Genomic DNA, 15,320 nt, shown 5'->3' on the forward strand with positions numbered 1-15,320 from the left:
CGACCTGTCCCTCGACCTCCCGTGGGACCGGGACCGGGACCTGGAGCGGCGCGGGGCCGACTGCCTCAGCTCGTGACGCTTGCGGGACCGCTCCCGCCTAGCCTTCGACGTCAGGGCCCGGCAGTCGGAGCAGGATCGATCGTCGTGGTCGAGGCCTAAGCACTTCAGGCACCGGCGATGGGGGTCCGTGACCGACATGAGTCGGCCGCACTTCGAACAAGGCTTGAACCCGGGCATCCCTGGCACCGATAGTCGAGATAGTCGACTAAAGAGAAGATCAAAAGGATCAAAAATTTTCAGTCAAAAAGTGACTGGGGGTAGAGCTTCTTCCGGATCTGCGCTACCTGGTGCGGAAAAAAGAAAAACTGACGTCAGCGCGCATGGGCGCCGTCTAAGTACTCCGACGACGTCATCCCGGCGCTCACGACGCCGACGACGGACGCGGAGCCGCAGACGACGCCTACCGGCGCGCAGGGGTATTGCTACGCAAAAGTTTCCGGATCCAGTCTGACGCCTGGGGATATTCTAAGGTAAGGAATCTATCACTAACGTGTCTCTTTCAGATCTGCCAACTTATGGCGAACAAAGCTGTACAAAAGGGGGTGGTGATGGACGGAGCATCTGAACCAATCAAACACTCACACCCAATCAACAGATCTGGGTTTAATCCATCAACGTTCTTTAGCCCACTCTGCCACCCCATCGAAGTGGCAGCTGTACTACAGACTTTCCTTCCTGCTGAATCCATGTGTCTGCTCTCCTTGTCCGGAGGGACCATAGACAAAGGGGCAGTAGAGTGCTGTTTCTTGGCCGCTGGCACAATGACAGAATCCGGTACAGGATCTGCTCTCAAGAAAGCTGGATCAGAATCCGGGGGCCTGTACTTTTATTTTTTTGAAGTCTCGATGGCGCCGAATTCACTGCGGCCGGCGTCAGAAACAGCTCCATGGCCGGTTCTCCAGTCCTGGCACCAAGGGCAGCAAGGGGCGAGAGAGGTGCCTGCGTTGCAACGTTTCAAAGATCACAGAAGTGGTAGGGGTGGGCACAGTCAATGTGATCCCCAACTTCGCTGCCCCCCTCAGCAGCACACCTTGGAAAGTCACAATGTCATCCACTGGGGACACTCTCGTTGGAGGAGAGTCCGATAAAATGGGAAAATATCTCGTCACTGGATGAGTCCGTATACCTGGACCGTGACCTGTCCATCCGCCGACGAAAGCGTGACCTGGTCGAGGATCGAGGCTCAATGCGAGGGCGATGCCTTCCTCTGGATCTTGAACTTGGCTTTCTGGGCCTCGCACGAACCACCGACCCCGGGGGCTGCGCAAGCGGAACAAGCAGTGCCGGAACCATAGGGCTCGGTAGTGGAGGCCGAGGCAGTGGTGGCAGAGGAGGAGGTGGTGGAGGCGCTGGAAGAGGAGGAGGAGGAGGAGGAGAAGGCGGAGGAAGCTGCAGAACAGGAAGAGTAGGCGTCCTGGGTCTTGAGGGCGAGTAGGTCCAGGAGTAATCACATTCCGGTGCTCTTCTCTTCTTGCGAGCAGGCCTCGGGGAGGACACTCTGGAGGCTGACCTCTCTGAGCGCGAGCGCCGCCGCGACCGATGACTCGCTGATGACGATGAAACGTTCACCACAGAGGCACTAGACACCGTTCTAGCCCTCAACTTCCTTTTAGACGTCGACCTTTCTCTCCTCGACGTCAATCTCTTTGACGTCTCTCTTCTCGACGTCGACCTTCGTGACGTCGACGAACTCCACGACGTCGAGTGTCTTCGCCTCAACGGCGATCTTTCTCTCCTCGATGCTGATCTTCGCGTCGACGACGAATGGCGGTGTCGCCTCGACAGAGAGCGCCTGCCTCTTCGGGAATCATCACAACGTCGATGGGGTGTCAACACCGGTGAACTCCTCGATGTCAACCTCGTCCGAGGTCTCGGCGTCCTACCCCTCGATGCCGAACGGCCACGTCGCTTCGACCCAGAGCCCTGGGTCGACAGGGAGCAGATGGTAGTCATACCTCTCGACGCCAATGTCGAAGCCATCGACATAGACCGGGACTGGTGCCTTTTCTGGGCCTTTTCTTGGCAGGGGAGCCCGCCAGAGGCGAATGCACGGGCAGAGGATGAAGATAGAGTCCCTCCATGCCCAGAAGTACCACCTGTTTCTGGATGTCTCCTCTGCTCCAGGCCTTGGAGGCGGATCTTCTCCCTGTCACGCAGGGTCCTCCTGGAGAAAGAGTGATAAATATCACAGGAGTCAGGGACATGGCTAGAAGGGAGACCGAGTATACACACTCTGTGGGGGTCAGATTTAGCCGTCTTCCTACCATACTCAGGGCACTTGTCGAATAAAGCTGGCATTTCGAAGTGGCAAAACTGGTCAAAAAACACAACAACTGGAAGAGGAAGACCCCAGACGTCGAGTGAAACACTCAAAACACTAAAAAGTTCCAAAAATTGAAGATATACCCAAAAAGGTAGAGCTCAATGCTCCAGGGTCCTGCTAGCAGTAGCCGGAAAAAAGAACTGGAAGTAAAATGCCTTTGGTTGTGCATTTTGGGATACCGAGGGTCTCTGGAGAGTTCCTTAAAGGCACGGTATCCCTTTTCCAGACACATAATGGCAGCCTATGGGGCTTGTCTGTCCAACCCTTCCTCTCTATCATGACAAAGGATTTTTGTGAAGGGGAGTTTTTCTAGGTGTGAAACTTTAACAAAGTGTATAAAATTTAATATTATTTGGCTATCTTTTTTCACTTCAAGAGGAAGTGCTGGCCAGTGTAGCCTGGTTTTAGGCTGCATTATTTGTCTTTGATTTTTCCTTAAGTGTCTATGCAGGACTGCAGAAGAAGACAACTTAATAGACTATTTCAATTGCTCCGGGGTCCACGCACATGGGTGGGACTATTCACTAGATTATGACTATACACAGAGATCCCCTACTACAGAACCATATCTGGGCATACCGTCGTATTTAGGGCGTCACACTGAAGTAATCAAAAACTGATGGGTGGGTCCTACAGGGCACTACTCTTAAATCCTTCTCAGACATACAGAGGGAATATTCCATGCCATGCACCCAATTTTTAGGTTTCGCCTAGCGGAAGCTGCGCTCTGCGCAGCTTTTCCGCGCAGGCGAAATCCTGTTGAGAACCGTAGGGTGCTTTGGTTCGGCCCTCGTCGTTGATTGGCTGGCTCCGTAAACGGAGCCTTGCCATTGGACGAGGGGCCTGTCCGTCAATGCCGGACCAGACACGGGGGCGTTCCCGACATTCTTTGGCTTTTGCCGACGTCACGGGACGCCGGGAACGCCCCCGTGTCTGGTCCGGCATTGCCGGCACCTCCCTTGCTCCCCCTCCCGCTTGTTTTCCCTGGGCTCTGCGCTGATCCGGTGCCGTTGTGCGTCTTCCCGTTTCCTGCGGTCGTCGTGTGTTCTGTGGCGGTGAGTCGTTCCTTCTCGTGGCAGGCGGGCCTCGGGTCTAGCGATGGTTCGGTTTGGGGCACGTTTGCCACTTGGCGCGTGGTCGCGCGATTGCATTGCCCTTTGTGTTGGTGCACAGGGTCAGGGGAGGCAGCGGCGCTGTGTAGAGGGAATTCCGCCGATTGAGGTCGTTGCCGATGGGAGCGAGGAGAGCGGGCCGGGACTGGGGTGTGGGATGCAAAGACGCTGCGGTTCCTTGCACAGTGGTCTCTCCGGTCAGGGTGCGCTGTTTGGAGGGCTGTTTTGGATCGTGGATTGTTGTGAGGGCATGCTGGGTGGAGTTGGGGAGGCCTGCCGGGCGTGTATAGTGTGCAGTCCTTTCCAGTCAGCAGGTATATGATTGGGACAACATGGGTGGAATGAGCATCATGACGCGGTCTCAGATGCCCGCCCTTTGTTTAATGAATTCCTTATACTGTCTTAGATGAGTTACTCCATGGATACTTAATGCATGCAAGTGTTTCTGAATTAAACAGATATGGGTAAATTAGAGATACGAGTCTTTATTCAAATCAGTTTTTGTGTATCTTTTCCTTCTTTATCCTGGTCATGGAGCCGCAGCTTCTTTACTCTAGTAACAGGGCCATTGCCCCGGGCCTGATTACAAATATATGTAAACCTACTACAGTAGTTGTAAAAGAAAATTTAAAGTAAATTAACAATTTTTAGGGAGAACTCAAAATATTCCCGGAGTACATGGTGTACATCCACGCAAGTGTAAATGCTTAGAAAGGATGCAGTTTTACGTTTTTGTCCTCTAGGAGTAACCGTTTTTCTTGCATCCCAACCAATTTTGTGTATTTTACACCCCTTTCCAACTCTAGGTTTACTTCTACTCTTGTGAGGGAGCGTCCCTTTCTCAAGTATGTGAATGCTAACAAAGCCGTACGGTTGGAACGCCCACTTCCTTCCCCGGAAAGCAGAATAACCCTTCCTGAAATCGTACTTTTTAGGTGTAACATTAGATGTGGTAAAACGGTGGATGAGTGCAAATTCTTGTTTTGTGAACTAAAAATGCTACTGTGCACATTGCACATCAAACCGTTGGAATAAATACACAGAGCCATGTGGGTTCTTTGTTCACAGCCTGACGTGCCTTGTATGTGAACGTTCCCCCGTGTGCTCGGCAGCAAAAACAATCTGTATCAGGTGTTCCAAAGCGCAGGCTGATTGTTTAAAGTCGAATTCGAATGCACTTGTTCTATGAGGTAACAAATGTATTGAAAAATAGGAACCCTCGTTTGTTCCTTATGAGTCTGCACATTTTTGCCGTCAGTTCTGAGTAGTTTTGTTTTTGAAAGGCCAGCAGCTGCTGCAGCAGTTGTTGTTCTGTTCTTGTGGTTGCTCCTCAGAGTTATGAAATGTTTCATTTCCCATCAGAGGAGAGTTTATATATTTTCAGCAGAGAAGCAGGCCAGCATGAAAGGGCACCGCCAGCAGATAAGGTAGTGCAAGCACTACCAATAGAAAGTGAGGTGACTGTGCACGCGGTGTCTGTGCACTGTCTGTTTTGGGAAATTCATCTGGTGTTTTTGTGAAGGTCATTGTGCGCTACATCCTGGCCCACATCGAGGTTGGATACAAACGTCTACTTCAAATTTATTTCAAGCTCGTGCTTATTTTATTATGCTCGTATATTTTAGTTTACATAGACGTCTGTGGTGAATTGTTGCTCGGCCACGTGCATTGTGTTTGAAGTTGGTTTATGCCATTGCGTGTAAATTCACAAAAGTCTCTTCATACTTTGTATACCAAGTGACTCAATTTTACCTATAACAGATTCATATTCATTAAAAAATTAATTAAAGTGCTTAGTGTCCATATTTCTTAACTGCCCTACTAAAGTGCGAAGTGATGATAAAGTGCTCACTGCATATTAAAGTACAGCTATTTCTAATTATCACCAGCTGCTGAAGCCTCATAACAGCAACATTTCATGCTGAAAAAATGTGTAAAGTCACATAAATCAAATATAATCGCCACGCCCTTTACACGGGACTTGATGCTTTCTTGCTGTATTCCCCGTTTGCACCGCATGTGCAGGACTATTTCTGCTGTCGGCCTTCGTGAGTCGAGTCGCCCCCAAATTCACTCGGCTGGTTCCGTCGGTTTGTTTTGCTTGCTGGACTGGTGTTCCTTTCTGAAGTGGCGTTGTTTATGTGCTGTGCCTGTGTCCGAGGAGGGGGCGTGACCAGGAATGGGTTGGACAGAGAAGTGCTGTCACACGAGAGTGATTAGGCCTTCTTTTTTGGAGGGAAGTGATCTGTGAAAACCTTAGAGTTCGTTTTCTTGAGGGATGAGTGGTCGAGGGCTGGGCGGGCTGCTGCATTCATCGGCTTTGTCAACTCTGGAACAGGCAAACAATTCTCGTGCAGCTTGAGGAGGTGGAGCCGCACTTGTCACTCTGGGTAGTAGTGGGGCGCATACTGTTGAGTTTGTCCTGGATGTGGCGAACAGCCTGCAGATGTCTCTGACCCCGGAGCGGACTGCGGAGGAGCGGAGGCTCCGGGTCCCCGAGGTGCCACCTTGTGGGCAGAGCGTGGCAGGGTGGGTATGGGGAGAGCTCCTGCACGTGTGGTGTGCATACAGGGTTGTTTTGAGTGCACTTTCTCTTTTGGCAGCTGGCCACAACTGAGTGAGCTCTCGTGTTTTTTGACCTGTCTCAATCAAACATGCAGCCTTCATCGTTCGTGCCCATTATTTATCATGCATATTAAATCACTGTACTTAGAGTTAAGAAAAATATGTGATCTCAGACAAGTATGAGTTATGATAGACAGTTCAGATGCTGGCGCAGCTCTTTACATTTATTAACCCTTGTACAATCGAAGCCCTAATGGAGAGGCATTTTTTGTGAGCGGAATTTAAGCGTTGTGGGCCTCCACTTTTTAGGCAAGTTGGTGCATATATCTTTGGAAACTATTATTCGATGACACAACACAGCTATCTGTGCTTATACAAAGTGTTCTTTGGCGACTAAACAAAGTGCTTGCTCTGCGCATTCAGTATCCTGCAGGCACAATTGTTTGTGGGCACAGCTCCATGCGGCTGTATCCCCGTGAAGACACAGTTTACTGCCATATAACTCTATACAGGCTCGAGTTCTTGCCAATAGATTTCCACGTGAACACTTGAACACAAACTCCACGTGTAATCAAACCTATAGTTTGGCAAACATACATGCACAATAAACTCTCTTCAGACACACCTCCCTGCTAGACGGGCATTTGCGGTGCGGTGGGTCTCGCGGTTGTGAGGGTTTGAGCTGTTGGCATTGAGGGTGGCGGTGCCTTTATTAGCTAGCCTTCGCCAGTCACTCTCCTTGTCCCTCAGTGTGCCCCTGTTGCCTGCTTGTGCCATGTGGGTGTGTGTGGAGGGCTCTGTGTGGCTGTGTGTGTGGGGAGGTTTGTGTGGCTGTGTGTGTGGGGAGCTTTGTGTGGCTGTGTGTGTGGGGAGCTTTGTGTGGCTGTGTGTGTGGGGAGCTTTGTGCGGCTGTGTGTGTGGGGAGCTTTGTGCGGCTGTGTGTGTGGGGAGCTTTGTGTGGCTGTGTGTGTGGGGGGGGCTCTGTGTGTGTCATTTGCGAGAGATAAAGCTAGTGGCATTGTAAATGACAATGCCATTTATTTATGTTAAAAAATACATAAATAAAAATAATGTCAAGAGCAATGCCAATAGCTCTAACTTTAACAAAGGCGAAACCATTGCATTGTAAATGCTTGTTTTAAATATTTACAGTTCCATCACACACTTCTCCCCTGCCTCAAAGATCTCACGGATCTCCCTGAATTCAACCCACTGGAGGGAAAACTTCTAATGGGTGACTTACAAGATCACAAAATCTCTAAAATATATCAAACCCTAGTTACCCACAGATCATTTTCGCTCGAGCCGCTTGGAGAAGCTTGGCAGGCGGATATCAGCCCGATCGATAATGATGACTGGAGAGAGGCTCTGGAGTCCCCCCGAGGAGCTGCCATCTCATAGAGATTGCGGCTAGTACAAATAAAATATTTGTATAGAATATATTTTACACGGGTAAGGCTTCATAGAGCCAGGCTTATTGCGTCCCTTACATATTTACGCTGTGGAGTGGAGGAAGCCACCTTTCTACATACAGTGCGGACATTTAGAGTTCTAGACAGATCCGGGAAGGGAGTTCATAGATGCTTAATTGAGGTATTGGGATGGACTATATAGGCAATACACTACGACTAGCTCTACTTCATATTGCTGAAGACATTGGTGGCAATAGATATAAGCGCCATTTGTTGTTCTTAGCTTTAACCCTGGCCCAACAAGAGATCGCACACTCCTGGAAAACACCATCTGCATCACTATTAGAGGCTTAGAAACGGGGTCTAGAGTATTGTTGGAAGATCCGGTCTTCAAGGCCCAGGGCTGCCCTCAGAAACACGCTAGTATTTGGCAGCGCTGGAGGAACTATAGAGGAATTGTACTGACCCCTTCGACTCTTCCACCCACCTTACTGGATATGGAGGTGCTACCCCATTTATAATGCTGTTTTCACATATACTGTCACCAAATTACTGATGGCATAGATTAGCCGAGACAATATCCAGGGACTGGACTATTTTGAAAAGTTAGAATTTCATCCTGCCTCGATCGCAGCTGGTTGTGTGTTCTGTTTGATTTTGGTCACATTGGTAAATTAAGTGATTGTCATTTCTTGAGTGGCATCTAGAGCATGATATTGGCAAAAAGGAAAAACTCATTAAAGTACATTCATAAAAATAAAAAAAAAACTGATGGGTGGGTAGCTTGAAATAATATCAGCCACTGGTAATTACTCTGGGAGCATCCCAGTCCATCATTCTTTTGACCAAACTGCCACCTCAGAACAGGCACTGCCTCATGCACATTCACCTTGATTCTGGACTTCCCTAGTTATGGGCTCATCAGCTGGGTACAGCTTGGTTCCAATGACAGTGTGCATGGACCCACATCTGGGCATACCTGTCTTACTTACGGCGCCTCAATAAGTATACGAAAACTGATGGACAAAAACACTGAATTAATTTCTGCCACTAGTAATCACTCAGGCTGCATCCCAAGCCATTGTTTCTTTGCACACCATGCCAGCTCAGTTTGGACTCAGGTGTATGCAAATCAGACTTGACCCTGCTCCAAATGGAACAATCCAGCTCAAACTGCCAACTCAGGTCCTCCGTGAACCAGAAAGCAAGCAACCCAGGAACGTTTTCGCTCTAGGTATGGGCTCATCAGCAGGGTACAGCTTAGTTCCAGTGACACAGTGTGCATGGGACCCACGTCTGGGCAGACTTGTTCCACTTAGGGCAACCTAAAAAGTAAACAAAACTGTGATGGACGGAATGCTTGAATTAACCTCAGTCACTAAAAATCACTTGGACCGCATCTCATGCCGTCCTTATTTTGCACACCCTGCCACCCCAGTTTGCACCCAGCTATATGAAAATCAGTCTTGACCCTGCTCCAATAGGAACAGTCCAACCTGAATTGCCAAACCAGGTCCTCATGAAGAGACATAAGCAACACAAGACCAGTTTCTCCCTTGCAGGGCTCTTGATTTGGGTGCATGATGTTTCCAGTACAAAGTGAGCACAACACCCAAGTCTGGGCATACAAGTCACACTTAGTGAGTCGCACTGGATTAAGCAAAAAAGTGCTGTATGAAACCACACAAGAACAAGTATTGAAGGCCCAATCAGTAAAAAGCTGTAATGACGCCGCACAATTACAAGCATTAATGGCCTACAAAGTAACTAGTGCTAGTTTAATCATTTAATGAATTATTCAGAAAATACAATAGGGGAGTCAAAGGCGATTGTGGCAAGGGAAATTGGAAATTATGATAGAGCATTAGAGTACAGAGGGACACCCCAAATCTAACTGCTGAACACAGAAATATCAGTTTGGAGAAGGGACATATTTAGGAATGGAACAAGAAGATCAGAGTATCTATTCTTTATAGATGATATTAAAAACGTTAAAGAGAATACAATTCCATGAATAAAAGATCACTTAGACAGTATCATCCTGTGAATTAGTGTTCATGGCAAGTAAGTGTGATCTAGTATTGAAACTTGAGGCACGCCAACTAGAAATGGGTATATTACTGGGAAATTACACCTGAAGCGTATTACACAGAGGGCCATGGTTGGGGGCAATGGGAGTGTGTGCAAGTTTTGTGCTCCCCCCGGGGCACTTTGGCATTACAGAAGTGGCCACAGACACTTGTGCGGCCCCTTATGTAATACTGATAGCGTTGGCGCACATAAAGCACCAGTGCTATCTCGAGAGAGCATTCCCTCATTTGTATGGGGCGTGGCCCCATGCTAATGAGAGAATCTCTTTGCCTCGTTTGCCTGGGTTGGCAAACATGCCGTCAAGAGGCGCACTAACAGTGCATCGCAAAAAGGTGGCAAACAGCCAGTGCGCCTCCTTGAGTCTCCCCTCTCGAGAGGTGAAAGGGAGTCCCATGGACCACCCACACATCCCCCTGCAGGAGGGTGGAATCACTCACTGCACCCGCCTGGAAGGGCATCGCTCTACCCTCTAAAAAGTGAAGACAGGTGCCACCTGTACAGTAAACCATGGAGAAGCTGATTGAAGCAGCCTCTCCATATTTCACTTGAATGCGCTGCCACAGGGCTGTGCGACCTCACGGCTACCCTGAGGGCAGCGTATTCTCTATAAACGGTGTGCTGTGGCGCAACAGGTAAAGTTCACCATTTGTGTATTATGTCCCCTGGAGACTCGGAAGCATTTGGAAAGCTACACATTGCAAGGGAAGAAAAGCATTCTACTGCTCTGTTTTTCAACACAGTTTTGCTTTGTACCGTCTGAAGTCTTAGAATATTTAGATGCACAGGTACTTTTCAGATGGCCTACTTATGTATCTTTTAGATCCTTCACACTTGTTATTTTCTTAGGCCGGAGTGGGTGAACAGTGCAGGCAAGGAGACAAGATATTACAAGAACATTTCACTGACTAAACTCTTGTCTGGTATTTCAGGCAGTGTCCTTGCTTCATGGGCTCCTGTTTAAAATAAGATTATATTGTTGGAGCTATTCTTATCATTGTTAATGGCGATTTGATATTTTATTAGTTTCAGTTTCTGGAAAATTCCCTTGCTTATTTAAACTGCTATTGATTGGTTATGTAATTGAAATTTTTGTTTCTTACGTCATTTAAAAAAGTATGGTAAACAACAATATTTATATTTTGTGCTCAGTGGGTATCACTTGAAATTGGGATAAGATAGGTTGCACACACAGACCCCAGAAATACGAATTTTGCCTCTAGGCAACAAACGTCTGCATATGCTATGAAAATATAACCATTACCAGAGTACAGTTGCTGTAGATTAGCTGGTCCATCACTTAGTCCGTCCTTCCCCAACTGCAGCAGAAGCTGGGAAACACGCTTCGTAAGACGTTTCTGTAGCTTTACCAAATTACCTAACTTGTTCCACAGCTTTTGTTCCATTTCCATGGATTTGTCCAAGGCCAGTTTCAGAGATTTGGGACTGCTGGCACAATAATAATTGTGCTCCTAAAACGAAATGTAACTGTTTACAAAATAAATTGCACACTACACTTATGAGATACTACAAATAAATTGTGTGATGCTCAGGAGCTGTGTTGACAAGATATTCTGCAAAAATACAAACTCTCATTAAACTATTCGGGAGGCGCAGAGAGCGGAGCTCTATTAGACCATGACATCCAAGGAGTGTATTTTGCTAGCGTTGACCATATTATTTTCTGTAGCTTGTGATCCTGTGATTCTGCTGCAGCATACTGCAAGTGCAGTGAAATTGAATACTACCACTCACAAGCATGCAAACGCTAGAATTCAAACATTGAGAACAATCATAATAGTTGGCACTGTACATCCTCACCCATCTTACTATTAAATATAACCAGCCAAGGAACCTTTGAATCGTATAACAAAATGCTGTTTTTATGCAGTTCTGTTTTTAAAATCACGTTCTATTTTTTAAATTTAAAGTTATGCAGAGATTGTATTTAATCTACAATTTTACATTATGGTCCTTTTACCTGGAATATATTTATCTTGTATTCAATTGGCTAATATCACAATGTGGTTTCTATTTTGTATTGCTTTTATGGTCGCCGACCGAAATAAATTATTTAAATTGAATGCAACCACTCTTAAATTAAAAGGCTGGGATTAGAAAATTATGCTGGCAGAACACCTGCTTGGTCAGGAGATATTAATTTATTCTGCAAATCGCTTACATGGTACAACAAAGGCAAGTAATAAGAACTTCATATGTTGCAAGTGAAAACCATCAAAAAGGTAGGTAAAAGGCCTAAAAAGCTGTGTTCCATTAGTAGCTTATACTGTCAAATGAACTCTTTGTAAGGTGCGTAAAAAATACATAAGAACAGACAGGTCTACATTTTGCATTGGTATACCAACAAGTTCGTGTTTAAATAGAGCAATAAACATTGACAGAGGCCAGTACTAAGCCAAGAAATGGCGAGAGGAAAGAAATGATCTTGAATCAAAAGCACGAAAGAGAGCTCACATTGATGCTTATAATCATGATGTCTCCCCCCACCCCCCATAAGAAAGGAAAACTGTCAATCAGTTATGGCATGTTGTTTCAAAAATAAGGGAGCATCAGAAGTAGATGTGTTGGAGGAAGTAAATAATTCATGGACCCGTTTGAACTGGCTCAGCACTTAAACATAAAAGATCACCCACTGGAGTTTATTTTTGCCCATCCCCTGGTAGGTTACATAAAGGGCATGACTCCTTGACCAAGTCTGCTAGAGCACAGGGCTTTGTGGGAACTGGTTGAAATCATCAGTCTATCCGCTTTGCCCTGACCAGCTACCATGAGAAATACGCCTCGGTGAGGCACAGCTTCACTGTTGTAGGGAAGCAATGCGCAACCTGAGAACCTGCATTTACCATGCCCCGCTTGATCTCTACAAGGGAAACCTTCGTACCGCTTTGGCTTGCATTAAATCGCAAGTACACTTTTGGAAGAATTTGCCTCTAGCCCCAATAGGCAAGATATCGCTGGTGAAGATGGTTACCCTCCCTCGCCTCCTATACCAGTCATAAATCTTTATCCGCATCGCTGCGGCGCATTTTCCCGCTGAACATGCGAAATCCCGCGGTTCATGACGAGCTCAGCTCGTCATGAGCGCACGACAGGTAAACCTCATGACGAGCTGAACTCGTCATCAGCGCCGAAGTGGATATACAATTTAAAAAGACCATCAAAGCACACAAACCATCAAGTATATATATAAATAATACAATATAACACAATCATTTGTACTAGGTATATTCACAATTGATCACATGATATAAAGCAGATGAGCTTATAAATACATTAGAAACGACCTTGAGTGACTGGCACAAGATTTGTGTAGGATGATATATACAATAAAAGAACAGACAATAAAAAGCACTAAATTCACCTCAATAACATATGTTCAATCAAGTAGTATCTACAGTAAACAAAAACTAAAACTGTCCAATTTCCCTGGCTATTCATTATAGCCAGTACTATCGGGACGCAATCTTTAACCATTTGGAGCAGATGTTTAATAAAAAATTACCACCCCCTTTTCTGAATCATTTTTGTCCACCATAAGCGCGGAAGGGTATACTCAGATGTGAGTCCCTTGCTCATTGCACCATCAGGATTCAAGCAAGCCGGGCCGAAGACGGCTGAAATGCCAGAAACCGGTCCCCGGAAGCTTGTTTCCTTCCCAGTATAAGAATTGGCTTGGTAGTTTGGTCTGCCCTGTTCCCATGATGCACTGGGCCAGGGTCAGCCTAATTTGCATATAGCCAAGTTCTGAGCTGGGATGGTGCAGTGAGCTCAAAAACGGTGATGGATCAAGCCCTGATCTTTGGACTGGGTAAGAGTGGTCTGCTTAATTCAGACACTCTGTTCATCACCACCCCCTTTTCTGAATCATTTTTGTCCACCATAAGCGTGGAAGGGTATACTCAGATGTGAGTCCCTTGCTCATTGCACCATCAGGATTCAAGCAAGCCGGGCCGAAGACGGCTGAAATGCCAGAAACCGGTCCCCGGAAGCTTGTTTCCTTCCCAGTATAAGAATTGGCTTGGTAGTTTGGTCTGCCCTGTTCCCATGATGCACTGGGCCAGGGTCAGCCTAATTTGCATATAGCCAAGTTCTGAGCTGGGATGGTGCAGTGAGCTAAAAAACGGTGATGGATCAAGCCCTGATCTTTGGACTGGGTAAGAGTGGTCTGCTTAATTCAGACACTCTGTTCATCACCACCCCCTTTTCTGAATCATGGAAAAACTTCTGAGCCCGAATTATCAGTTTTTAAAATTCTGTGTGCAACAAAATAATGCATTACTCTTAAATGTAGACAAACAGGGCCGATCCACCTTCTACGTGGATGACGTTACTCAGTACAGAAGAACACCACATGTTCTTCCGTCTTCAAAGTCAGGTCACATGAAGGGCACTTGTCCTAGGCCTGGTCTCTAACCCAGTTACCAAAGCTCCCTAATGGTAAACAGCCCTAACGAAATCGTAAATACCAACTTCTCGCTAGGGGTGGGGAGATCAGATCTAGTAAAGGGTCAAACTGAGAACATGGCTGAAAACTCAGAAATTGACCAGTTAGACATACAGAGGTAGAGTTTGCGGCATATCTGCTGTGCACAAATGCCCGATACTTGATTTTTAAGGCTACTACCTCTGCCTTAATGATGTCCTCTGGGGCGTCCCATAGTCTGGGCAACCCAAGTGCCCTACACCAATTTGCAATATGTTTCAGCCAAGTTTCAGCCATGGGATTTTGATGGCAGTATTTCTCATCAAGAGTTCACTTAATGTCTCCAGATAGCCAATTAGCTTGGGTGTGGACCATAAGCGTAACCAATAAATCAATGGTTTTAAAATTGCAAAATCTGAGATTCTTTTTGTCCCCAGGTCAAAAAAACAAAGGGACGAGAGGTGTACTAATTGGGACCGAAATGAGGGCTCTCATAAATGTGTATTCATCCATTGCCAATCTGTGGGTGTTGATGTTGCCCTAGATTCTAGCACCAAATAGTGGAGCTCTTTGTGCTCTGGTGCGGTAGAGCTCCAATGCTGGAGTTCATGAACGTGACTGATTCTGCTTTTACAGAGCTGTGATTCCCAGTACAATTGGTCAGTCATTCCAATGCCCATTTAATCAAAACTATGCACCCTCTTAAGAGGCTCTTCAGCGACTTTAACAGTACTGGTTCTAGATTTACCCTTTCCAAATATCATACATTTTGTTTTGGATGTTGTCAGGGGGTTCCTACCTGCCACGACTCTGCTACTGATGTTTGTCCCTCTTCGTTTCCGCCTCGGCGGACACAGGATGTTCGTGCACCTTCCACAGCCGCCTGGGCTTACCCCGAGGCGGGGCCTTCGGCGGTGACGTCGTACCCTGATGTCCAATCATCTTCCACGACGGCGCTGATAACGCGAGGTTTCGAACAGGAGGGCGCGAACGCTGGAGCAGCCCAGGAAGCATCGGACGTCTTCGCCGCTGGACGGAAGGAACCCGGAACCGAATTGCCCGAAGAGACGCCACGCCACCTGGGAGTAAGAAGACGCCTTTCAGACGTACCACCCGGGACCCCTGGCCTGACGGAGGAATCTACTTTATGTTTGACCTACAGTTTTGTAAACATGTGGACTTTGAATAAACCCTTCAGTGCTGGACTTTGAATAAACCCTTCAGTGCCACTATACTTTCTTCTCTGGTTTCTTGCTATCCCAGCATTAGCAAACCTCACAGATGTGTGAAGTTCTAATTCTCTGGAAGAACAAAAA

General features: G+C 46.9%; 1 protein-coding gene across 3 annotated transcripts in view; it reads right to left on the reverse strand.

Annotated features, from left to right (window-relative positions):
* Positions 1-15,320, reverse strand: part of LOC147692640 (uncharacterized) — a 234,514-nt gene that overhangs the window by 49,193 nt on the left and 170,001 nt on the right. For all 3 annotated transcript variants that reach the window (XM_086938823.1, XM_086938820.1, XM_086938821.1), the window contains one exon: positions 10,825-11,032. In XM_086938823.1, the coding sequence (XP_086794949.1) occupies positions 10,825-11,032 (208 nt within the window). The remainder of the gene's footprint in view (positions 1-10,824; positions 11,033-15,320) is intronic.

Source organism: Lissotriton vulgaris, chromosome 9 (genome assembly GCF_964263255.1).
Source record: "Lissotriton vulgaris chromosome 9, aLisVul1.2, whole genome shotgun sequence".
NCBI classification, from domain to species: domain Eukaryota; kingdom Metazoa; phylum Chordata; class Amphibia; order Caudata; family Salamandridae; genus Lissotriton; species Lissotriton vulgaris.